The sequence below is a fragment of the Rhinatrema bivittatum genome, chromosome 1 (genome assembly GCF_901001135.1).
Source record: "Rhinatrema bivittatum chromosome 1, aRhiBiv1.1, whole genome shotgun sequence".
In the NCBI taxonomy this organism is placed as follows: Eukaryota; Metazoa; Chordata; class Amphibia; order Gymnophiona; family Rhinatrematidae; genus Rhinatrema; species Rhinatrema bivittatum.
In genome coordinates, this window is record NC_042615.1 from 703,331,450 (window position 1) to 703,358,587 (window position 27,138).

The 27,138-nt window shown below is 41.7% G+C and overlaps 1 protein-coding gene across 6 annotated transcripts in view; it reads right to left on the reverse strand.

The window, feature by feature from the left end:
* MAST4 (microtubule associated serine/threonine kinase family member 4) overlaps window positions 1-27,138 on the reverse strand; it is a 963,205-nt gene that overhangs the window by 176,196 nt on the left and 759,871 nt on the right. For all 6 annotated transcript variants that reach the window (XM_029575919.1, XM_029575908.1, XM_029575928.1 and 3 more), the window contains one exon: window positions 14,275-14,363. In XM_029575919.1, the coding sequence (XP_029431779.1) occupies window positions 14,275-14,363 (89 nt within the window). The remainder of the gene's footprint in view (window positions 1-14,274; window positions 14,364-27,138) is intronic.

Genomic DNA, 27,138 nt, shown 5'->3' on the forward strand with positions numbered 1-27,138 from the left:
AGGGGGGGGGGGGGGGGAATATTGCCTGATATAAATCTCTCGTGAGACTTCATTTGGAGTACTGTGTACAGTTCTCAAGCCTGCACCTTCAAAAGGATATAAACAATATAGAGTCACTCTAGACGGCATTTATTAAAATGCTGAACAGTCATCATAAAGCAATGGGGACCAACTTAAAGATCTAAACATGTAGACCATAGAGGAAAGGTAAAGGGAAGATATGACAGACATTTAAATACCTCTAAGAAGGGGGGGTCACGTGATGCAATGTAGGAGGAAGCTGTGATTCTCCTGCGCAGCGCCAACCCTCCGAAATCCAACCCCATCCACCGCTTTAAAATCAGCAAAATTTCTGGGGAACTTTTGCCACCGGATCTATCTCACTAATTTGGTGTCCAGAGACTCTCTGATGGCTATGAGACTGACAAAACGGGACAGAGACAAAGACCGACCAAGAACGTCTGAACTGGGTAACATGGCGCCGCCCTCTCCCCCTTCGCAGAGCACGGCGGCAATTGAGGACGTTAAAGCGGCGATTTCAGAATTGCTTGGTCCTGAGCTTCAGTCGATATCTACTAAACTGACTGCGCTTACCGAGACGATCGCTGGCTTTGAACCCCGCTTTTTGGAACTTGAGCAGAGGGTCTCGGATCTGCAAGATGGCGGCCATACCGCCGCGGGGGAAATCACAGCCCTGAAAGCTACCCTGGTGAAGCATCAAGAACGGTTAGAGGATCTGGAGAACCGATCGCGTCGGTCCAATTTGCGCCTTTTGGGTCTGCCAGAAACTCTGCTGGAACCAGACCTGCCCGCTTTTATTGAGGGATGGCTGACCAAGGAATTTGATATTTCCTCAACGCATGGGCCCTTAAGAATCGAACGGGCGCACCGCCTGGGCCCTAAACGGGACGCTGACCCGAGACCACGTGTGGTCATTGTTAAGATACTTAACTTTGTGCATAAAAATCTGATCCTCCGAGCCATGAGAGCGGGCAAGGCGCTACAGTACGAAAACCGTAAGATTTTAATCTTTCAAGACTTCTCCACGGATTTGGCGGCGAAACGACGACAAATGGCGCCCTTGTGTACACGCCTCATAGAGGCTGGAAATCGAGCCACCTTTGTTTACCCTGCTAAACTTCGGATTGCTACAGAAGCTGGAGTCCGCTGGTTCACGGATGCGGAGGAGGCCCGAAAATTTGTGAACACCATAGTTCCACCTGCGCCACGACCGGCACCCCCCTAAACTACTAATTGGCGAGCTTGGCCTTCTATTTGCGCCTCGTGGGCTTTGCCTACATTACCCGTGTTCCCTGGTGGTAGATGAGCTGGGGATGCGGCCCCTGGAATTGGGGGAATTTTTTTTTGGTCTCTCGCCTGTTGCTGAGCGCCCCCGACAGCAAAAGAAACATTTTTTTTCTTTTTCTCTTCTTCAGTGCATACTGCTTGGGACGCTTTGTACGCTTCTCATGCCGGTTTTTTTTAGCTTATTGTGCTCCGGCTACTGATGGTATAGACTGCGGTCTGCCTCTACGATATTCCCAAAGTGTTTTCTACCATTTATTGATAACTGTGTTTCAGTTCTGGTTGCTCTGTTTGTGTGGATGGGGTTGGAATTGTGGGGGGAGGGGAGGGTGGGTGTCTGTATGTGTGGAAGTGACTCCACGTGAACCGATATGGTTCGGGTTCAGTTGATTGGGGGTTTTTGGGATGGGGTTACTGGGATAGGGGATTGGGGTGGGGGGGAACAGAAAGAAGTCCGGAAATATTTTTGGCTGTGTTTATTTTTGTGTGTTTATGTTACTGTTTTTGCATCATCTTTCCTTGCTCTTGCAGTGGGGGTTCCAGCTGGGAGAACCCTTGCTGTTTTACTGCTTCTCCTGTTGTTGCCATCTCCTTACTGGAGATTCCATGGCTCCTAGTATTGGTACTAGAGTCCTCTCATGGAATGTCTGCGGCATCAATTCTCCCATTAAGCGCAATAAGATATTAACATATCTTCGAAGGAAGCAAGTTGATGTGGCAATGCTGCAGGAAACACACCTTTCTGATAGCGAACATCAGAAGTTGTGTCGTGGTTGGGTAGGGGATGTTTACTTTGCATCAGCCAATACTAAGAAAGCGGGTGTGGCTATATTATTAAGTAAACATCTCTCCTTTCAGGTGCTACGGGAGGTTAAGGACCCCATGGGGCGCTTTCTCCTCCTAGTTACAAAGATTTCCAATAGGACTATAATTTTCTGTAACATCTATGCGCCAAATGTATACCATCCCCAATTCTTTTGTAATATTCAAGGTCTCCTGATGCCCTATGTAGATGAATGTATAATCTTGGGAGGGGACTTCAATGCTATTAGAGATGTTCATTTAGACAAATCCAAGGTTGTATCTAGGGACAATAAAGCTAGTGTGGGATTGCAGGACCTGGAGAGGTCGTTACATTTGGTGGACGCATGGAGGGTCCTTAACCCCACTGACCGGACGTTTACACACCTTTCTCGGGCTCATGATACCTGGTCCCGATTGGACTATCTCTTTCTCAGTAACAGTCACTTCTCCCTGTTAGGGGATGCTAATCTAGATGGGATATTTTTGTCGGATCATGCGCCGATATGGCTGGATCTGCACCTTTCATCGGGTGGGGTGGCTCACAGATTGTGGCGATACCCATATTTCCTAGCAGATGATGCTCAGTTCCAGGCGTATATCTGGGCGAAATGGCGAGCTTACTGCACTTCTAATGCGCAGCATGAGTCAGACCCTATTCTATTTTGGTATACCGCCAAGGCTGTCCTTAGGGGAGACATCATTTCTTACCTGTCCCACCGACGTAAGTCGCTGGATAAGCGCATTCTATTACTATCTACTCAGATGACAGCGATACGGCGGGCTTTAATCACCCATAATCGGCCTTCTGATAGAGACCTATATAGGGCTCTCCAAGGCGCTATCAATTCCTTGCTACATCAAAGAGCGAAAAAAAGTTTGTTGTACTATCAATTTCATCTCTACCAATATGGGAACAAATCGGGGAAGCTACTCCATAACTTAATCAAGACCAGACGCAGATCCAATCATGTCGCTGCTATCCAAACAGCTCAGGGTCATGTAGTTACTACCACTAAGGATATTCTATCCCAATTCCATACCTTTTTCTCGAATCTTTACGATTCTGAGGGGTGGAGTCAGGCTGCCTGTGACCGCTTTTGTGAGCGGCTTAGTTTGCCATGTCTTACTATCGATCAACAATTATGGTTAAACAGACCTTTGGAGGTAGATGAAGTACAAATGGCGATTAAAAGCGCAAAGCGCTTTAAAGCTCCAGGCCCCGATGGCTATACCGCCGAATTTTATCAGTGTCTCATTGACCCCCTAAGCCCGGTGCTCACTAAGGTGTTCTCTGCATTGATTACTGCAGGGGCCTACCCCTTGCATGTTAATCGGGCCCATATCACACTTATTGGTAAACCGGGAAGGAATGCACAATCTGTGACATCGTATAGACCAATCTCACTTCTCAACGCTGATCAGAAATTGCTGGCAAAGATCCTCGCCGAGCGGCTGGCGGTGGTCCTTCCATCTCTGATTGGTCCCAATCAGGTGGGTTTTGTTCGCCATAGGTATGCGCTTAATAATATTCGAAAGATCGTGGCCGCCCTGGAAATGAGTCAAGCTATGCAAGACCCCTCTCTCCTGATCAGCTTTGACGCGGAAAAAGCGTTTGATAGGGTGGAATGGGGTTATTTGTTCTATATCATGCAGAGAATGGGCTTTGCCGGTCTGTTCCTTACAGCTATCCATTTGTTATATAAAGATCCTACAGCTATAATTGTGGCTAATGGGTCTGGTTCTGAGGTTCTTGCTATTGCACGGGGCACCCGTCAGGGATGCCCACTGTCGCCCTTACTTTTTTTGATACAACTTGAACCGTTGCTTAGAGCTATCTTGGCTACCCCTGCCATCCGAGGGATTCGCATGCATACCGAAGTTTTTAAATATGCAGCCTTTGCAGATGATATCATGGTGTTCTTGACGAATCCCCAAAGCTCGCTGCCCGTTTTGATGGATTTGCTACTTAATTTTGGTGGGTTTGCTGGTTTGCGCCTTAACCTCGATAAGTCGGAGGCTTTGGCTTTCCCTGACGCCTTACGGGAGCGTTGGATAGGGGACTTTCCCCTACATTGGGCTGAGGGATCTATACGGTACCTGGGGGTCTTTCTTTCTACCGTCCCATCACAGTTTTATTCTTTGAATATAGACCCCTTGCTTAAGCGCACGCGAGACCTATTGAGGAATTGGACCAATTTACCTCTTTCGTTATGTGGACGAGTGAACCTTTACAAGATGGTCCTGCTTCCCAAGTGGTTGTATGTGTTACAGAATCTGCCCCTTACTTTGCGGAGGGCGGACCTACAGGTCGTGGACAGGGAGTTGGGACGCTTTCTGTGGAGGGGGGGTCGTTCTAGGGTCTCATTGATGGCTTTGAGGGAACGCTGGGGAGGAGGGGGTCTGGGGGTTCCAGACCTCCGCCTCTACAATTTGGCTGGGAACCTCCGCTTGATTAGGGATTGGATAGTGGGTGGTTCCCATTATGTGCCCATCCAGTCTGAGCAAGCGTTGACCATGCCGTTTGCCTTAACTTATGTACTGCAGGCCCCTGGCTCACGCCTTAACCCTTGGATTGTTCAGTCCCCCTCTATCCGTCCGGTGCGCTTAGCTTGGCGGGCACTCACAAAACTGTTAAAGATCCCTAGGTGGTGCGCACCATTGCTGCCTCTTGAAGGTAATAGTGATTTTAGCCCTGGCACCCACACAGCGGGTTTCCGTCACTGGAAAGCTAAAGGAATCACCCATGTAGGCCATGTGCTCGATGACGACGGCCAACTGTTATCGTTTTTGGATTTACAGACTCGATATCATTTGGCCCCGAGCCAGGTGTTTAGTTATCTACAACTTAAACATTATTTTCAGTCCCTTCCCGAGGGGTCCCGTTCCCTGGCGGTCTTGATTGCTTTAGATAAGATATTGAAACTTAATGTTCCAAAGCCGCCCTCATTATCTTATTATTATAACCAACTTCGGGAGCTGGTTAAACAGGAGCCATACCACATATTGGTGGAACGTTGGAATAGTGATGGTTTGTTTGTTCTCACTTTACCCATCCTTCGAACATGCTTTGCCAAGATCGCCACCCTCACGATGAACATGTATTTTCGTGAAATGCAATTTAAATTTTTTCGACGGGCATATGTCTCTCCCCAGACTATGTTTCGCATGGGATTGTTGACCTCCGCCTCCTGTCCTAAATGTACTCATGGAGTGGGCACCTTGTCTCATTCCTTTTGGGCCTGTACGCCTATCCGTAGGTTCTGGGGCCGCATTGCTGTTTATCTTATGGACCTGCTGGGAGTTGTTCTCCCCATTACTCCTTTGTTTTTTCTTTTCGATTTTGGCCCCCGATTGCGATTTCGGCGAGGTGAGCGTCAATTCATTGGTAAAGCATGTTTAGTGGGGAAAAAGGTGATTTTATTGCAGTGGCGAGCCACGGAGGGTCCCTCCTTTTGGACCTGGCGCAATCACTTACATCGTATGCTACAGATGGAAGCCTTGGGCTCTCGACGCTCCCCGTCTCTATGCCGGAAATTTCTCCTGATTTGGGATCCTTATATCCAAGCTCTGCCACATCGTGCTCGCAGCTTGCTTTTGAACGATTACCCTCTTCAAGAAGCATAGAGCGGACTTTCTACATCTGAGAGATTGCCTTTTATGTTTCATTATGCAGCCTATTAAGTATCTGACTTTTTGTTTCTACGGACTTCTGGAGGTTACAATGGGGAGGGAGGGGGGGAACATAACAAGGGGGGGGGGAGAGGGGGTTGTTCGGGGCGGGAAAGGGATAATTTGCCGATATTTGTTAATACTTTACCTGTGGTTCTGTCTGGTGAGGGTTAAGTAACCGCCCTCCTAGAATCTGTACACTTAGGTTGTTTGGTGAAACTTAATAAAAACTGTTTATGATAAATACCTCTAAGAAATAACTGCATAAGAGGCAGGCCTCTTTCAACAAAAATGAGGCATTAGAACAAGGGTGGCCAATTCCAATCCTCAAGAGCCATTAACAGCTCTGATTTTCAAGACATCCCCAATGAATATAAATGGGATAATTTGCATGCACTGCCTCCATGTATGCAAATATATATTTTGCATATTTATTATGGATAGCAGGAAAGTCAGACCTGTCTGTGGCTCCTGAGGACTGGAGTTGCTCTAGAACGAAAAGTCATGGAATGGAGCTGAAAGGCAATAGACTCAAGAGCAATATAATGAAATATTTCTCCACAGAAAACCTGGTGAACACATGGAAACACCTCCCTGTGCAGGCAGTGGACACAAGGACAGTATCAGAATTCAAGAAAACATGGGATAAAAACAGAGGATCTCTGAAGGGGGGGGACGACACTATAAAATTGAGCAAGAGGTGTGGATAGGCAGACTGAATGGCTCAAATGTTTTGTTTTTTTATCTCCCACCATGCTCTATGCTTTTGTTTCTATTTTTACATTTTTCTTATTCCCATTGATTTTCAAAGGAGCTAAATGCCCAAAAGTGCATATGAAAAGGTAAGATATGTTTAAGACTGAAATGCAAATGGTGGTCCATAGCTTTACATCCTTTCTTTTTGGTAACATGAGAGCTCGATCATGCTCAGTATATGTTATGTGCCTGTATTTCAAACATTCACAAAGTCATCAAAGGTGGAGCATAATGAAAAAGGAATAATGTGGTTCATTCATTTTGAAATAAAAATGGAAGGGAGGAAGACTTACAACCAATGTAAGGAAATATTTCTTCATGGGGAGGGTGGTGGATGCCTGGAATACCCTTACAGAGGAAGTGGTGAAGACTAAAACTGTGAAGGATTTCAAAGGGGCAGATACACATAGGAGATTATCTTTGTCTTTGGAGCTTATAACCTATTCAAGTCATACCGACAAGACAAATAAAAGGCTTTAAGAAATTCACAGTTTAACAAGTAACCCAAAGAGAGAGATGAAATAGTAACTGCCTTTCCCCCCAAACATGGAGAGAAACTGCATTAAATTTAGCTTACTATTCAGATTATTATTTTTTATTTTTTTTACAGTGAATGTATACTGTATAGACTTGCTTGCTTTCATCTTCCTCTGTGGTGCTGTGGGAAAACTTTATGCAAATTGAAATAACAGGGGTGATGCATCCTACTCCCGCCACATCTACTCTACAAGGCCTGATTTATCGAGTTCTTTCTTGATATTTTTTTCTTTGGAAAACTACCCAGAATTAGGCCTAATAATTATAACATAGTAGATGTCAGCAGAAAAAGACCCAAGTGGTCCATCCATCTTTGGGTAATTGCCAGGAATTACCAGGAATTCAAAAGGGCATGGGATAAACACAGAGCATCACAGTGGCTAAAAGATGGAGATGAAGAAAAGGGTAACCTATGTTGACTGGGGTAAGCTGTGCTGAGCAGCAATTACCCAAAGATGGATGGACCACTTGGGTCTTTTTCTGACATCTACTATGTTATAATTATTAGGCCTAATTCTGGGTAGTTTTCCAAAGAAAAAAATATCAAGAAAGAACTCGATAAATCAGGCCTTGTAGAGTAGATGTGGCGGGAGTAGGATGCATCACCCCTGTTATTTCAATTTGCATAAAGTTTTCCCACAGCACCACAGAGGAAGATGAAAGCAAGCAAGTCTATACAGTATACATTCACTGTAAAAAAAAAAAATAATAATAATAATCTGAATAGTAAGCTAAATTTAATGCAGTTTCTCTCCATGTTTGGGGGGGAAAGGCAGTTACTATTTCATCTCTCTCTTTGGGTTACTTGTTAAACTGTGAATTTCTTAAAGCCTTTTATTTGTCTTGTCGGTATGACTTGAATAGGTTATAAGCTCCAAAGAACACCGAAATCCAGATAAATCACATTAAATGCATATCCTTTAAATATTTTAGTCACCCAGTCCAAAAAGACTTTCAGGTCTGTCTGACATGATCTTCCTCTAGTAAAACCATTCAAATATATAACACATTCAAAAAAAAATATGGAAAAAATGCATACAATTAAAGCATAAAATGTATAACTCCAATGAAATAAAAACATTTAGATACACATTGAAAATAAAAATCACAAGATTTTAAAATGGCTCTATTCCATTGTACCAGTCCTAAGAATGTCACTTTAAATATTCTCTATTTCTCAAACAAATGATATTAATTACTGAAGGTTATTTAACAGATCTACAAACTTTTGAAATTGTAACTGGAGAAACTGGTGCAGAATCAGGGTGGCACCTATTTCTTCCGGCACTGAAAGGTATCATATCTTTGCATCTGCTATTGGGAGAGTCCCTAGAGACCAGGAGTCTATTTGTGTTGTCAAACACCCTCACTTCTTTTGTTCATTATCTTGTATGGCTGAATTAAGTGGGTTTTGTTTCCTATTACCTATCCCTCCTCCAGGCACAATGACAGCATTACTGTTTGCATATCTCTGGGGACTATGACAATTTCAAGGTGGCAGAGGTTTTGTTTCTAAAGGGAAAAATATGAAACTGGTCATCTTAGTGTAGATTCTGATCATAATTTGGAGACCTGTGCAATTTATTCCTGTCTTGCTAAACTACATAAAGCAAATTTCTGAGAGCAACAGCTCATTACATGTAACAGCTCCAGGCTGAATGTTTATTTCTACAGCCAGCACATTCTTGATAATTAAAGATACACGTATTTTAAATTCACTTATCACTTTTTAGAATAAATTGCACAGCTGATTGCCTGTCATTGTGCTACACATCATCTCTCTTATGCTTCATGTTTCTGCACTTTTTTTTTTTAAAGCAAGAGTCTGGACAACCTAACTCAATGCCGGCATTAACTACTGTGCCTGTTCAAAAAAGAAGCTTCCAGCATCCCTGAGGGCAACATCATTGTTCGATATTGCCATAGGAGAAACATGTATTACACAGCAGTAAGCTCTAGACTTGTGGACACTGGGTTTTGAGAGAGAGAAAGAGAGATTGAACCAATTATTCTGTGGAAAGGGAAAACTCAGCCAGGCACTCAGAGTCTCTTTGGTCAATTTAACTAGTGATGTGGGACTTCTTTGTGCTAAGTACAAGATCTCTGAACCACTGACCCTGACAGAGGGTTTACAAAAGTTTGCTCAACTCTTTCTGCTGTTAGGTATAAGAAACAGTTCCTGAGTGAATCAGAATATAGAAAACTGTAGTCTGAAATACAAAGTTAGAGAAAGCGTGATCTACTGACTGCACACAGAAATGCCTGGGAATGTGTCTATAATTTAGGGTCTGTCTCTCACATCCTTTTCTTTACAAGAGTAAGACGAAAGGAAACTAGGGGCATTTTACTAGGACCAAAATTTTCTCCCCATCCCCACCCCCCCTAAAAAAAATAATTTTTTTTAATGCCTGCATTTCACACTACTCTTGCTAAAGTTCTGTTTATATTTTGCTGGTAGCTGGGATCGGTGAGTCATTTTGGGAAAGATTCAAGCCCCATACAGACAGGAGTGGAGAGGTGGGGAAAGGGCGTCGCTTCAGTTCAAATAACGTGCAGTACAGCCAGCTCTGACCTGACACATCTTGAATCAGACATAACCTGCTTGACTTGATGCATCAAAATCTACGTTAATCATGACTTGAATCAACTTGCAATCCTTGACTCAGTTCATCAAGCTGTGACAAAAGATGATGTTGATGTAGATTCTCAGTTGACATTTAACTCTCTTACTTTCGCTGCCAGAAGTCACAGGCTGAGGAGATTTACCTGCTCAACCCCATGTCTCGTACACATGGAAAATCTGAGCAAGAGAAAACTGAAAATGCAAGCCTTTCTGTGGGACCAAACAGATTCTTGAGAACGCCCCCCTCCCACCACCACCACCACCATCCCCACCAGATCAGGTTTTCGGCATAACTAAAATATGCAAACTAACCTGAGCTTTAGAGGAACTGTACTGAAATATATCTCAGTAGCACTCACTGTTGATATTCTTATAATTAGATTTATGAGAACCTAGGAAAGCTGTAACACTAAACCTTTATATGGGGCATCACTCCTATCTGCAAAACATTTACAGCACTGCTGGTATAAGGAATGGAGATTATGGAGAAATACAATTAATAACTACATTTAAAACAGTCATGTACTCTCTTTCTTTAGTGCACAGTTCCAGGGAACAGGAAGATATGCTTAGACCGGCAGTGAAGCGGGAGAAATCTGGTGGCAGAGTGAAAAAGAGAAGACCATAGTATTTTTCTGGGAAGGAATACAAACATGATAACTACAAAAGGGGAATTCCTGATGTGACAATAAACAAGTTTGGAGGGATTTTTTTTTTTTCCAAAGTATCTTTTTGTTTGTTTCTATCCATCTACTCACTTGCCGCCACAGCTGTCTGATGGCAAACTAATGATCTGTTGATATTCCATCTTAGTAACGTGAATAATTCTCATGGACTTATTCAGGGCAGATGAAAATTGTTTCCACTCTATGCCATTTATACTACCGGCTGAAAGTAAATACAGTCATTTTACTCTGCTGCCTTTTGTCACTTAGAGAAAAACACTCTGGCTTTCAGTAAACGAACAGAACAATACACAGAATGCAGTAACCTTCGGTACTGCTGCGATCTTGGAATCTGATCGTCGGGGAAAGGCAAAATGGATTAGAACTGGAGTCCTACGCCTGACCTTCATCGCTTGCAGCAGGGTTCTCGGCATTCATCTACCCATCTGCAAGCCAATACCTGAGAGACTTTCGGATGAAAATAAAACCTCTGCCAGTTAATTCTCTGCCCATATGTGCAGGGCTCGCTTACGACTCAAATCCTGCTGTTCCCCGGGATTTGTTGGCTTTTTGTATGCTGGAGACCTAGGATATTATATATACATTGCAGAGATTATGGCTGATGTTTCTGACCTGATAAAGTAAACTGAAGTGGTGGTCAGGCATTAGGTAGGTAATTAACTCCATCATCTCCAGAGGGAAGTTACACAGTGACTAGGTAATCAGCATACCAAAACAATGCTTTATCTAATGGTAATACACAGGGTGCCTCATTTTAGAAGCAGTTATTGTTAAGAAAGCTATAGCCAGATTAATTAAATTGTTTGATTGTTTTGTAATTAGCTTCAAGAAGTCCTATGTCTACCACAGAGGGAAGAATGGCAAATCTTTTGAAAAGGCATATGTTGCACTCACTCCATAGATTATTAATGTGCTTTTAATAGCTGTCTACTTACAAAAACAAGAGTTTCTGATGCACTGAACTTATATTAGCACTAAGGGAATTAGAGGATTAATGATAATTGATACTGGAAACTGCTGGCAGATAATAAAAGTTGGTCACAGTTTGAAGCCTTTTTGTTCCTGTTTGATGATAAGCTTAAATGATGCCTCTTAGCATTTCCACCACATAAAAACAATAGGTACTCAGCAATCCTGCCAATTTAGAACATTTAGGGAAAGAATTATCAAGGCTTCTCAGAACACAATAGTTTGACTAGAATAAAATTAACACTCACGCTATTTATGGCATTTTTTTTTTTTTTTTAGAAACTTTAAAAATTCTGGCCTTAGAAGGATTACATTTGTATCAATACCATTACAGCTTAACTAAAGGGTTGTGGATGCCTGGAACTTCCTCTGGGAGGTGGTGGTGAAGACAAGAATGGTGACAGGGTTTAAAAGGGTGTGGGATAAACACAGAGAATCCCTAGTGGTAAGAGGTTGGAAATGAAGAACAGGGCCTGTGGTAACTTTTGGAGCAATACCTGCTATTAAGTTCACTTAGAGAATAGCCACTGCCATTAGCAATGGTTACATGGAATAGACTTAGTTTTTGGGTACTTGCCAGGTTCTTATGGCCTGGATTGGCCACTGTTGGAAACAGGATGCTGGGCTTGATGGACCCTTGGTCTGACCCAGTATGGCATTTTCTTATGTTCTTAATATTTCTGCACATGGGTAACCTGCATGGAGCGGCAGTTACAACTTTCAATATAACCTGCACAAAGTGGCGGTTACAACCCTAAACACCTTGCTAGGCAGACTGGATGGACCACTTTGGTCTTTATCTGCTCTCATTTATTATGTTACTATGTAAATATCGTCTCTTTAGCCTTTGGAAAACAAATGGCTTTTTCAGGAGGCCTTTGAAACTGTAATGGAGCCTAATATCTATTCTGATTATGCTCTCTTTTGTTTATTTTCTATTGTGGGTTTGGCTTTTCATGCATGTGTTTCTGTATTAGTGGAGTTCCCCCTCCTTATTGTATTCTTAAATGCTTGTCATTCATTTATTTACAAGGGTTTATCATTTGCCTTTCCAAATATGTAATCAAAATGAGGTACAGAAAAGAATATAAATACAATGATAATAATAAATATATCTATAATAAAAAATGAAAAATATAACCCCATGCGGTATGCTCAGTAGCCGAATGAATGTACTTAGATATATAATGAAGAACTGACTTAATACATCAACTAAAGTGTCTCATCAGGAATTAAATTTGAACAAACAATGACATTTAAATTTCTTTGGTTTAATGGTTAACACTTATTTAGGTATAAAAAAATTTGCTTGTACTATTGTTTTAAATATGAACTCTCTTTGTAGTAATTTGGAACAAGCACATGTCTAGCTGATTAACCAAGGCATGTTTTTCACAACACACAACATGGGGCAGATTTTATAAATCTGCGCACACGTGTACTTTTGTTCGTGCACCAGGCGCGAACAAGAGTACGCGGGATTTCAATAGATACGCACGTAGCCGCGCGTATCCATTAAAATCCGGGGTCTGCGCGCGCAAGGTTGCCCAAAATCGGCAGCCTGCGCACGCCGAGCCGCGCAGCCTGCCTCCGTTCCCTCCGAGGCCGCTCCGAAATCGGAGCGGCCTCGGAGGGAACTTTCCTTCGCCCTCCCCCCACCTTCCCCTCCCTTCCCCTACCTAACCCACCCCCCAGGCCCTATCTAAACCTCCCCCCTACGTCTATCACGAAAGTTACGCCTGCTCGAAGCAGGCGTAACTTTGCGCGCACCGGGCCGGCTGCCACGCTCCATGTTCCGGTCCAGGGGCTGGTCCAGGGGCCGCTGTCATGCCCCCGGGCCGGAACCACGCCCCCGGACTCGCCCCGAAACACCACGTCACTCCCGGCACGTCCCCCCCCCCCCCCCCCCCGACACGCCCCTCCATGCAAGCCCCGGGACTTGTGCGCGCCGCCGAACCTATGCAAAATAGGCTCGGTGCGCGCAGGGGGGGGTTGGGGTAGGTTTTCGGGGGGTACGCGCATATCTTATGAGCGTACCCCTTTGAAAATCTACCCCTATATGTATAGTACAATGTCTGCCTTTATGAAAGACTATACTATAGCAATACTATTTTATTATTAATTTTTAAATTTCTAAAATGAATTTTAAATCCCTGTGTTCTCCCCTTTTCTTTCTAAACTCTTTCCTAAACAGCATTACTGGCTAACTAAGTTTCCCTTCCTGGCCAAGAGTTAGAGTGGAAATCTCCGACAAGGCTAAACTATTCAGCTTTGCTCTCTTATCAGTGGCGGTGATGGTGAGGGGCGCAGCTGCCTTTTCTTTTCTCACCAAGGCTTGAGCGGATCACCTCTGGTCACACTCAGGTCTGCTAGCCCCATATAAAAAAAGTTAAACCTACTGCACTATAATTCACAGCTTAGCGGCCGAGCCACTGGGCCAATCCAATAAGATTTCAAAACGTAAGGCGATGTAGCTAGAAATAGATTATGAGAAACAGAATGACAACTCAAATTACTATAATTTCTTTTAATATCATGAATCTGTAAATTATTGATTTACAGATCCATCGGTGCTCCTTTTCAGGCAACAGTGTGTGCAATTCCATACTTAAAAAGATTGACTTATGCGCACTCTACTTTTTCACCTGTTGTGCTCTGAAAGGGGCAGAACCAGGAATTCTGAAATGGATATCTCAGTATCTAGTAAAAACAAACATAGCCAAATAATTTATTTACATTTAGTAAAAGTTAAAACTGTTTACTACTGCTAAAACTCGCCAGAAACCAGATAATTAAAAAGATAATTGCTCAACTTAAAAAAAAAAAAAAAGGATAAACAGAGGCCTGGCCACACAAAGCAAGCCTTCCCCGATCCCATAAGCAAGAGAAAACTGTTGATCTACTGTGCCAAAGTAGATTGCGTACCTGTGTGAGCTGAAAGGGGCGAATGTGGCCGAGGAAGTGCTGGAGACTGGTTGTTGCCTATCAAGCTCTTTCGATTACTTGTCCGGCAGCTATAAGAGGAAAAGAAATGACATTTAAGACAACCAAACAGAGCAAAGGAAATATATGAAACAAAACATCAGTCAGGGTATATAACTTAGGGTTAAAAATGACAACACATTAATTCTACCCTATCCCTTCCCCATTAACACATGTACTATTTTTAGTTTCTAGTATGGAAAAAAAAAGGCTATTTGTTCACATAGTGCAGAATCTATACTCAAGCAATTCCTAAATATATATCATCATGTGAATATTCTACACGACGATGACCAGGGGACTTATCAGAATTGTGATGATATGGTAAATAAAAGGATAACAACCAAAGCCTCCTGCCAGTGCCTTTTGTCAACTGACCAGAACAATTCTCTCTCTAGATGTACGCTCACACTTTGTCCTTAAGGTTTAGATCCAACCTTCAGATCAATTTCTGAAAATGAATTGATTGATAATTTCAATTTAAAACATGAAGATTCAGGGCCAGCTTAAGGTGCGTGCAACCTGTGCAGTCGCACAAGGCAGCATTGCTGCAGGGGAAAGGCGGTGACTTTGAAGGGGCACCACCGACGTTAGCACTCCAGGCGGGGGAACCATAGTCCCCCTCCCCCAAACACCTGGGTAATGGAGGTGCCATTCCTAGTGCTCACACAGGGTGCCACCAACACTAGGAAAATGTGCTTGTCGCATACTATGGAAACAAAAGCTGAAGAGCACCAAACCGGACTGATTGTTACATTACATGCATTTTTCGCTTCAGGACTAGCTAGCACAAACCAGAAATCTGAAATGGACACTTAATATTTGTCAAGGCTTCACTTCTTTGGTTACCTGAGGTGATATCAATGCACATTTAAATATGTGCTAACAACATTTCTCCTACTCTTATTTTTCAAAGTAAATTTGTAAGTATCACTGGTATAATAAGGCAAAACTGCCAAAAGAGTCCAGGTAGACCCTAAACTAAAATTTAAGATAACCACAGCAGACACAATGGTGATCCAAGCAGAGTCCACAATTTCACTTTTGCCCAGGTTATTCGGAGCTTCAGGTTTAGAATTGTTGTTGATGGTTTCACATATTTACACATATGAACACAGCGATAGGCCTGCTTTACTTCATAAATAATGTACAGATACATTTGCCCAGACATTAACACTGCTGAAGAACATTCCACTCTGATCTAATGCACTCCAAGGGTTAGGTTGATATGACAAAAAACAAAGCCGGTTTCTGTCATTCCAGGCCACCAGTAATCGATGAACTCTTTTTAAAAAAATTTTTCCTTTCTGGAGACTGAAGAATCTGTCAGTGTTGGAAACTTGCAATTTGCATCGGATTCAATTGTAGGGGGATCTCCATAATCTACTTAGGAAAGCTTCCAGCCTGTAGGCACCAACTTACCCCTTCCTGTTAAGGAAGTCCGTTTTAAATGTGTGCTAATCTTGCAATGTGTACTACTAAAAGCTGCAGTAACTTCTGTTCCATCCACCAAAACAAATGGTTTGCTTTCTGGGCTATCACTGATCTCCAAGCATCCACTTGCCCATTCACATAAGCAGCCATTAAGGTCAGGAACTACAATCAGGCCGACCCAAAAGCCTTGGTTTCTGGTCTGTTTGGGTCATGCAGGTGTGTGTGTGGGTTTAAGATACAGAATGCACCACAATGCACCAGACTAAAGTCTTCCCTGGGCTGACTCTTCTGACTTCCCCAAGAACACCGTGGCTTCAAACAATTCCAAGGACAGTGGACATTATCCTCTTAGAGTCTGTGAAACACTGGGACTTAGCCCTCCCAGAACTTGTCCAAACACTAACTCTAAAAGGGAATACTTATAAAGATGGGCCTCAGACTTTGAACCTGCTGCCCTATCTTGTGGTCCACAGCCACTACAACGGTGTCAACTGAAAGAACAAACTAGAACAAGCCCCTCTTTCTGGAATAACCTGAAGACCGAAGAACCCCCTTCAGAGGCAAACTCTCCTTATTCCTGGCTTTCCAAAGGACTATCTTCCACCATGATCAGTTCTCCTGCTGGTTACAAGAGAAGCCAGTGGAGTGGCCTCCTAGAAACCAGAGGTTCATAAACCAACCTAGGGCAGAAAAGCACTACTCCCCTGCATGGAAGAAGGTTCCTATGGAAAGAGAAGAAGGGTCCCACTTAGGAGGTGGAGGAGTAGCCTAGTGGTTAGAGCAGCAAGCTACAGAACTAGGGAAGTCAGGGCTCAAATCCCACTGCCGCTCCTTGTGACCTTGGGCAAGTCACTTCAACCTCCATTGCCTCAGTTATGAAACTTAGATTGTGAGCCCTCTGGGGACAAAAACATACCTACAATATCTGAATGTAATCCACTGAGAAGCCCCCCTACAATATCTGAATGTAATTCACTGAGGAGCCCCCCTACAATATCTGAATGTAATCCACTGAGAAGCCCCCCTACAATATCTGAATGTAATTCACTGAGGAGCCCCCCTACAATATCTGAATGTAATCCACTGAGGAGCCCACCTACAATATCTGAATGTAATTCACTGAGGAGCCCCCCTACAATATCTGAATGTAATCCACTTTGAAGACTGAGGAGCCCCCCTTCAGAGGCAAACTCTCCTTATTCCTGGCTGAAAGGCAGAATATAAATCTAGCACTATATTAAAGACAAGGTCTCTATTTTATGCTCACTCAATAACATAGTGATTATCTAATTATCTTTATTTTTCATTGATTTATTTCATGTTTTTACCTTATAAACTATATAGACTGTATAAATATACCTTCAATCAACATTATTACATTAAAATCATATTGGTGTATGTGGGGATGAGTGAATGTATGGCAAACATTCAAATCCCATAAATATCTTTAACCCCCCTAGACTTTGTAATTTCAAAACTTCCTCTAGTCACACTTTTTACAGGGGACAAAAAGCCCTTGCTTGAATAATCCTCTGAACAGTAGTTTCTAGATGTCCTCTTTCTTAACGCTGTAGCTGCATCACCACATCCATTAAATATAGTTATGTTCATTGCATTAAAAGTTGTAACTTTTTCAAATCACACAGTCATTTAAAACAACGGCGTCGGGTATTTCAGATTAAGGACTGTTCATGTTGACAAAATGTAAGGTGGCTGCACACTTCATATGAAAAGATTGCATTATTTTTGGATACAGTTTAAGCGGGTGAGGCTGAAGAATTTATGGCGGCTTCCAGCAGTGTTAAAGAGATCACAGTGCACTTTGAAGATTTCACGGTAAAGGAGAAATGGGTGTCCCCGTTGTTTAAATGACTGGGTGATTTGAAAAAGTTACAACTTTTAATGCAATGAACATAACTATATTTAATTGATGTGGTGATGCAGCTATAGCGTTAAGAAAGAGGACATCTAGAAACTACTGTTCAGAGGATTATTCAAGCAAGGGCTTTTTGTCCCCTGTAAAAAGTATGACTAGAGGAAGTTTTGAGATTACAAAGTCTAGGGGGTTAAAGATATTTATGGGACTTGAATGTTTGGTGTGTGTGATGGGGTATGAGTCCTGATGAGTGAATCTATGGCAATGTGATTTTAATGTAATAATGTTGATTGAAGGTATATTTATTCAGTCTACATAGTTTATAAGGTAAAAAATGAAATAAATCAATGAAAACTGAAGATAATTAGATAATCACTTTGTTATTGAGTGAGCATAAAATAGAGACCTTGTCTTTAATATAGTGCTTAAGTGAGGAGACAGGTTATCTGGTATAGTTTTGAAAGAATATAAATCTAAACAAATGAATAAGGCTCCTGGACTTTAGCGCCTTTTTTTTTTTTTTTTTTTGCTCACACAAAATGTTTTAAGAGCCAGGACTGAGAAGGACTGGGACTTGGAGTCTGGGAGAGGAACAAGTGATAGTTTTAACATGGGGTCCAGGAACTTTCTCACAAGCACACAAAGAACGCAAGAGTAAAACAAGCCCTTCCGTACTGGTCTTAAACTGCAGGACGAGCCCTGTACTGAACACAAGGTATTGCTGAATTCACACTACCTGTGCATGCATAAATATAAAAGAACTTTTCTTCCCACGATTGTCCACTTGGCCCCAAGAGCCTGCTTGCAGTTCTGAAAATTTCTGCCGTGGCAGATGCTGAAGGACTGCAGTTGGCTGTACTATTTATTTTTGATAAAAGCAGTTTTACTGTCTATCCCAGTTAGTCCACAGGTAAGGTAATTAAATCCAAGTGCAGAAGGTGGATGGTAGGGCAGAGCTTGAAGGAAGGAGGAGAAGTAGGGGGAGGGGCCCTCATACACAAGCCTCAGATCGAGGGAGACTTGCCAAAAGTTTCCTTTACCAGACCTCTCAAATATCAACCAGGCTTGGCTGGAAACCTGGAAGTCCCCACAAGGTCCTCAGCCATCCGCCAGGCCCTGCAGGGAACTTGGGGGGGGGGGGGGCACTTACTATACACTGCTTAACCAGGCCTCAAAGGGAACCTGGGAGGCATGATCTAGGCCTGCTCTACTAGAGGAACAATCACAATAACTGTTGCCCTAGGAACTGAGCTACTGCTCCACCAGGGAAAACAGCAAATCTGCTATTGCCCTGGAAGTAAGCACCACCAGGGATCAGGCCTGAAGGCTGGGGACTTGGGAGCCAAGGAATCCTATTGCACCAGTCCAGCATGGGTCCACAGTCTGCTGGAGACAGAGAAGTACTGGCTATTGCTGCTGCACCCCAAGCCTCAGTCTATAGCAAGTGATGAAGTAATTGAAAAAGGGTGTGTCCAAGGTCTCCATCTGCTAGAAGGTAACTCACTAGCCTGGACTGGGGTAGCAGGACGAGAAGGAATAGCACAATACTAAATCCGAGCTACTGCTCCCAAATTCCAAAAACTGATGCTACGGCGACAGGAAAACTGAAATGTGTATACAACTTTCACACAAGCACAAAAACTCAAAGGACTCTGTAATGACAGCTACTTTTTCTCATAAATTTCAAAGAACAAATACTTTAACCATTCAGTGCAAATATTTTAATGAGAAACATAGCCAGGTGAAGAAAAATGCTCCCATTTGTTTCTGCAGCTCTTGTATAATGCTGAGCTTAAAGGGACTACAACAGAGACACATTTCTCACACACTGTGAATCGCTGAATTTAACTACCATAAATTAATGAGAGTTATTTAGCCAAGAAAAATGAGTTCACATTTATTTAGCTGCTACGGTGTATGTAAATTATATTCTAGGACTCTCTCCTCCCGCCCCTTGAGGAGGAACACCTCTAGTGCCACAATATGTTTAAGAGGGTTTAAAGAGAAGACAGATCAGCAAATCAAACAGTATATTATAAAAATGTGTCTAAGCAGCGCAATACATAGCACTGCCTCTCTTGAAAGATATATCAGAGGCAACTCTACTGAAATCCATTTTCTTGGATAGTTTAATGATTCGATTGTGATACCAGCACTGAAATCCTTTGCAGAAAATCCAGTTCATGCATGAGTAAATTGTCTTTAATAAAGGCTAAGTACTGAAACACAAACAAGTGAGCTTTTTTTTTTCTTTGAAAGGTTACGACTAGACAAGCTTTCCACATAAAATTTAGCACCTGTTTGGGTCGTTTATAATGATTGCATTACAACATCCTTAATAATTAATGCTGGCACAATATAATGAAGACAGATAGTGACAGTAAATCTCCATGGAACATGGAAGCATTTCTTCATAGTATGCAAACTGCTGATCTCATCTACAGTTTATCTAGTAGTGAAAATAAAACAGATTAGAAAAGCAGAAACTGAAGACAGAGAGGGTGCCTTCTGAACCCAAGGAACTGCTCCAAAACAACATCAATCAGAACAACTCTAGAGGTGTAAAACCTACAGTTCTATCCGCAATACAAAGGCAGGATATCAATGACAAGATACAGTAGTACAAATATAAGTTCAACTGCTTAAAAGCTCTGGGGAAGGAATAAGCAGTATCTAGGTTTAGGGTGTTAAAAACATAGATGCTTTGAAGAAACAGAAGATAAAGACAATGTTTACAAGAGAAAAATGCAATCAATTTTCTGTTTAATGCTGTATGTATCTTCCTTGCCTATGAGACTCTAGTTATTACCTTTATAAACAGAGATCCAGGAAGGCCAAATGAATATAGAACATAGGCTTAGAAAGAAAGTCTGATTTTAATCTTCTCATGGTTTCTATGTTAGGAGAAATAAATTTCTCCAAAACAAAGCAGATTATATTGAATATGTCTGGAGAGAGCAAAATTAAGAAGATGAGTGGATGAGCCCTTTAGTCTTTGTAGAATCATGAAATAATGAAAACTGATGGCAGATAAACTTAAAAGGCCTTGTTAAAACTGCCCATTTATTAGTTGTTTTCCAGGTTTACTCTTAGATTCCCATCACTAAGGATCCTTGACCCATCATGTCTTATTGAATTCTGATAAGAGTCCACCCTATCCAATGCCTCTACTGAAAGGTTACTATGCGCAATACCCTTTCTGTGATGAAATTCTTCTTTATTTTATTCCTGTCTCTACCCTAAACCAGCCTGATGTTACGTCCCGGGCCTTGCCCCGGTTCCTCCACCCACCTCAGGGTCGGCCCGGGCCGTAGGAACTCCTCTTCGGCCGTCTAGGCCTGACCTGGCTCCTGCCGCGGCGTTCCCTCCTCGAGGGAGACGCCATCGATCCTCCGTGGTTGGCCCCGCCCCCCTAGGCACACGCGCAGGGGCTCCAGCCTTAAAGGGGCCAGCTCGGGAAAACTCAACACAACCCTACGGATGACGTCAGATGCTGCAGGGTTATTTAAATCCTGCAGCTGGCCCTAAACCTTGCCTTGCAACAAGGTTCTCGGCTTAGAGTTCCCGGTTGCTGCTCCGGATTGCTGATCTCCTGTCTTCGATTCCTTTCTTCTGGTTCCTGACCCTGGCTTCTGTCCCTGGACTTCCGACTCCGCTTCCACCTTTGGCTTTGTCTTCGGCTTCTGAATCCTGGCTTCCGACCTTGGTTCGTCCACTGACTTCTGGCTTCTCTTCACCCACAGGTATCTGGCTCGTCGCCCTCCAGAGGGTTTCGCTTAAGTCCCAGCGGCTCAGGTCCTCACAGGCTCCTCCCGGGGGGACCGCGGGCTTCCAAGGGTGAAGCCTTGTGGGTTCTCTCTTCAGCGCTGCCTCCTGGCTGCGACGTCTACTGTGGGCCCCCACAGTGCAACACACCATCCGTCCCAGCTGACCCAAGGGTCCACCTTCCTAACACCTGAAGGCATGGCTCTATGGTCAGGCTTTTGGAACCTGAAATTTTCAGCCTAGGCAAAGAATTTGAAAAAAATCAGAAAGTAGTAGATAACTAGATATCTCTATGTACTTGGAAATTAGTGGTTAAATAACAAAGCTGGTTGAGGTTAGAAGTGTTTTAAATTATAATGTCTATAGCTTGTGTAACCCCCTCCCCCTTTCACAGGGGTGGGAAAAGACCTTACTGCAGCCCTGAAACCAAAGGATACCAGGATTCGATCTACTGGGAACCAGAAAAGGCTGGGAGGACCAAGGGGAGATTTTCACTTAAAGAAAAAAAACAATTAAGTCCACATCAAAACTATATTGTAAAGTCCCAAAAATTCCAGAGTCTAATAAGAGCAGAACAACAGGGAAAACAGCTTTAGAAGCACAAGTCCAAACACTTCTAAATCTGCAAATCCATCACAGATGTTACTCACACTTACTCTTTACTTCAAGAATTATTCCAAACTGTGGGCTTCCCAAGGCAGGCATAGAAAATCCCCACACCTCAGAGGAATGCTTTTTGTCTAGGAACCCGTCCCTTGGCTTCTTCAGTTCACACTCAGGCCTCCAATTCATAGCAATCCTAAGAACCACTCTAGTTCCTTCACCAGGGCTGCAAGTCTCAGCCTGTTTCATTTTCTACTCCAGGCCTGAGGAGCCTCAGACCCAGCTCTGCTGCTCCTCAAATTCAAAACAATTCCTCCCAAGTGCTTGTGAAAGCACCTTTTATAAACACTATCCCAACCTTTTGGGGGAAGGAACTCCTTCCTTCTCTGTTCCTTGTGCACACCTCTAAAACTTCCCCACTCTGGAAAGTTCCTCATTTTAATCAATACGCTATTGTATTTTATAAGAACATAAGATATGCCATACTGGGTTAAACCAAGGGTCCATCAAGCCCAGTATCCTGTCTCCAACAGTGGCCAATCCAAGTCACAAGTACCTGGCAAGTACCCAAACATTAAATAGATCCCATGCTATTAATTCAGGCAACAAGCAGTGCTTATTCGGTTTATGGACTTCTCCAGGAACTTATCCAAACCTTTTTTAAACCCAGCTACACCAACTGCCTTAACCACATCCTCTGACAAAAAACTCCAGAGCTTAATTGTGCATTGAGTGAAAAAGAATTTTCTCCAATTTGTTTTAATTGTGCTACTTGATAACTTCATGGAGTGCTCCCTAGTCCTTGTATTACCCGGAAGAGTAAATAAGTGTTTACAACTACTTGTTCAAGTCCTTTCATGATTTTATATACCTTTATTATCTCCCCTTAGCCATCGCTTCTCCATGCTGAATAGCCTTTCCTCATAGGGGAGCCATTCCATGCCTTTTATTATTTTGGTCACCTTTCTCTGAACTTTCTCCAGTGCAACTATATCTTTTTTGAGATGCAGTGACCAAAACTGCACACAGTATTCAAGGTGTGGTCTAACCATGGAGTGATACAGAGGCATTAGGATATCTTCCATTTTATTTGCTATTCCCTTCCTAATAATTCCTATCATTCTATTTGCTTTTTTGACTGCCACAGCACACTAAGCCAATGATTTCAATGTAATATCAACTATGACGCCCAGATCTTTTTCCTGGGTGGTATTTCCTAATATGGAGCCTAACATTGTTTAACTTCAACAATGACAATTTTCCTTATATATGCATCACCTTGCACTTCTCTACATTAAATTTAATCTGCCATATGGACAGCTAATCTTCCAGTCTCGCAAGTTCCTCCTGCAATTTATCACAATCCGCTTGTGACTTAACTACCCCTAATAATTTTGTGTCATCTACAAACTGGATCACCTCACTGATTGTACCCCATTTCCAGATCATTTATAAATATATTAAAAAGCACCAGTTCAAGTACAGATCTCTGAGGCACTCCATTATTTACCTTTTTCCACTGTGAAAACAAACCATTTAATCCTACTCTCTGATTCCTGTCTTTTAACCAGTTTGTAATCCACAAAAGGACATCTCCTATCCCATAAGTTTTTAGTTTTCTTAGAAGCCTATGAGGGATTTTGTCAAATGTCTTCTGAAAATCCAAAAACACTACATCTACTGGTTCGCTGTTATCCACATGCTTATTCACCTCTTCAAAAAAGTATAGCAGATTTGTAAAGCAAGAGTTCCCTTGTGTAAATCCATGCTATGTACCATTAAATGTCTATCTATATGTTCTGTGATTTTATTCTTTATAATAGTTTCCATGATTTTTCTAAGCTGCCTTACACATAAATACTGTATATACTTTTTATACTGTATATACTTTGAATGCACAGGCATTCAATTATATAAATTGCTTCTAAATCTATTCATATTTTTTTGAAAGGGATAAATACTTTAATAAGAAATCAAAATATCACCTTGAACGATAAGGAAAAAAAGTAGTAAATAGCCCACCAATGCCAATGTCTATAAGTTTCATTTGTCCTTTTTGTAAGTATTTATAAAATTTAAGATTACACAAAAAAAATTATGTATCTGAATATATTATTATTCTAGAATCCTCAAAAGCACAGACTAAGGAAAAAAATTTTTTCCATTTCCAAACTGGTAAGGCCGCGTTACGTATCAAGAAACAATTATCATCCCAACATAATACTTATCCATGAAGTCAAGAAACAGACATATAACATGCTTCAAGCCTAATCCTAACTCAATCTAAAAAAATAGAAAACAGCAAAACAGTTACTCAGTCACAACTTCTTTACAACTATCCTTCAATAATAGTGGATCCACTGGATGCAGGCTCTGATTACTGCTTATGTGATTTAAAAAAGATAGACAACTATTCCAGATCCCAAAACACAAAAGATTTTTACTCATTTTCAGGAGTAGTTGAGATGGAAGAGTTCCCATAGCAACCACCTCCTACCTGAAAGACAAAAATTCATACCTACGCAATTGAGTTGAGTTACTCTCGCAAAGTCGGGAAGGATTCTTGTGTTTTGATCAAGGAACCTTTTGTCTGTTTGCCACAATTTAAATATCCAGCCAAGGCTTGCCTCTAACAATGTAGCTTTCCCCAGCCTTTATGCCAGATAATAACTCAACCCCTACACAGTCACAAGTACTTTCCAGTACTGGATTTTAGAACTCTTTACTAAGAGCTTATCCTCACCACTTGATTTAGTTGGTAAGTATATTTTTTCAATAATATATCTTGGTAAATAAGATGTCTTTCCCCATAGGAAAAGAAGATTCCATAATTAAAATTTCTGTTAATTCTTAAACAGATCTAAACCAGTCACATTTACATTCCTGGAAAAGTTAATCAGGCACACATTCCTATTTTTCAACAAATTTTCAGCAGTTTCCATCTTACATCAAAGCATCCTTATTCTTAATTAGTATATCACATAATTTCTGCAAGGAAATAACATGACTCAGTCTCTGGGATTTTTTTTTTAGGTGCTTAGAACCACCATTTCCTGGACATTGCTTTCCCTCTAATTTAAGTGTAGCCATAATACACATCTATTTTAGTCAAAACAGCAGACACCATCCTGAAAATGGCTTTCAGACAGTAACTTTATGGTAATATCTTTAGGAAGCACCCTCAAAATGACCTCTTAACTCCTGGCAAGGTTCCCTTCTTAGACTTAATCATGAGCTTCTTCATATACACTATTTCAAAGAAATATAGAGAAACAAAAGGGGATAATGATTTAGATTAACTTGAGCCGCCATCAAGTTGACCAGAGGATCCAGAGTTATATTTGTTGACACTGAGTCTGGAGACAAAAGAGTTGGCAAATCTATTTATCCAGTTCTTTCAGCTGATGCTGAACCTCCAAAATCACCCCATCCACATCTGTATCATATTTCCAATCCCTATACCTTCTTTTCTAAGGTATACATGTCAAGGTCCTAGTCAGATCCTATATGGTCAGTCCACACACCATTGTGGTTGCCTTTCTCTGGATTGCTTCTAACCTAACAGTATCCTTTTTAGATATAATCTCCAGAACTGAACACAGTATTCTAAGTGAACTCACATGAATGACCTGCACAAAGGCATTATCATCTCCTTTTTAATACTGATTATGCCTCTGTCTATACAGCTTAGCATTCTTCTGGCTCTAGCCACCACTCTGTCACATTGTTCCATTAACTTTGGGATCACCAGACATTATCATCCTGAGGTCTCTCTCCTGATATGTGCATATCAGCATCTCCCTCCCTACAGTACACAGCTATTTTTGGGGGGAGGGAGGAGAGATGATATACAGTGATTAGGAGACCTCGGGGTCATAGTGGCTGATAATCTCAAGGTAGAGAAATATCTCTGTTCCAAGTTAGACAGAAGCCACCATGATCATTCATACTATCAGAACGTCTCTGTGGTATTTTAATGCACAGGCATTCAATTATATAAATTGCTTCTAAATCTATTCATATTTTTTGAAAGGGATAAATACTTTAATAAGAAATCAAAATATCACAGAAGAAATACCTAAAAATATAGGGCCTGATTTCAAAAGCATTTACTCGAGTAAGTGGGCTTTTGAAAATTGTTACAATATATACCATTGAATTGTTCATAGGATTTACACATGTAAGTGCACTTTACTCACATAGATGGCTTTTGTAATTTGCTACGAAGCTATGTCACATTTACATGCGTAACTCCATTGAAAATTACCCCCATGATGGCCTGATTAAGAGTTCCGCTGTGAGCCTGAAAGTAAATAAATAAATAAATAAATAAATTTGATCCAGTGTGTATCAACTTCAGATTTTGTCCTGATGCCCAAGTTATCTGGTTTTAACATCTATGTAACTTGTTTGCAGTGGTCAAAAGTTCAGAATAGTCAATTCCTCTCAGTAGTCATTCTTCTGAGGCAGATAAAATGAACACTGAATTTAATGAGGCAATAATAAATGTGCCAATTATATGTAAAGTGATTCAGCCAGAAGTGCTATATATACACATTATTACTAAGTATGAGAAACTGCTTAACACATGCATAGATCTCTCTTGATAATCTTTTCTCGCTCAAGAAAATAAAAAAAATCACCACTACTACTACTACTAATCATTTCTATAGCTCTACTAGATGTACACAGCACTGTAGAAGTACACCTAAGAAAGAGTTCTCCTCCTTAGAACTTACAATCTATTCAAGACAGATACGCAGGATGAATAAGAGAATTAAGAAGTTTTTTTGTTTTGTTTTTTTTATTATGAAACATGGTTAAAACCAACAAGGGTGTGATCAGTAGAACAAGGCTAAGGCGGTTAGGACTTTTCATCTTGGAGAAGAGATGGCTGAGGGTGGGATATGATAGAGGTGTTTAAAATCATGAGAGGTCTAGAACGGGTTAATGTGAATCAGTTATTTACTCTTTTGGATAATAGAAAGACTAGGGGGCACATTTAAAACTAATCGGAGAAAGTTCTTTTTCACTCAACACACAATTAAACTCTGGAATTTGTTGCCAGAGGATGTGGTTAGAGCAGTTAGTGTAGCTGTGTTTAAAAAAGGATTGGATAAGTTCTTGGA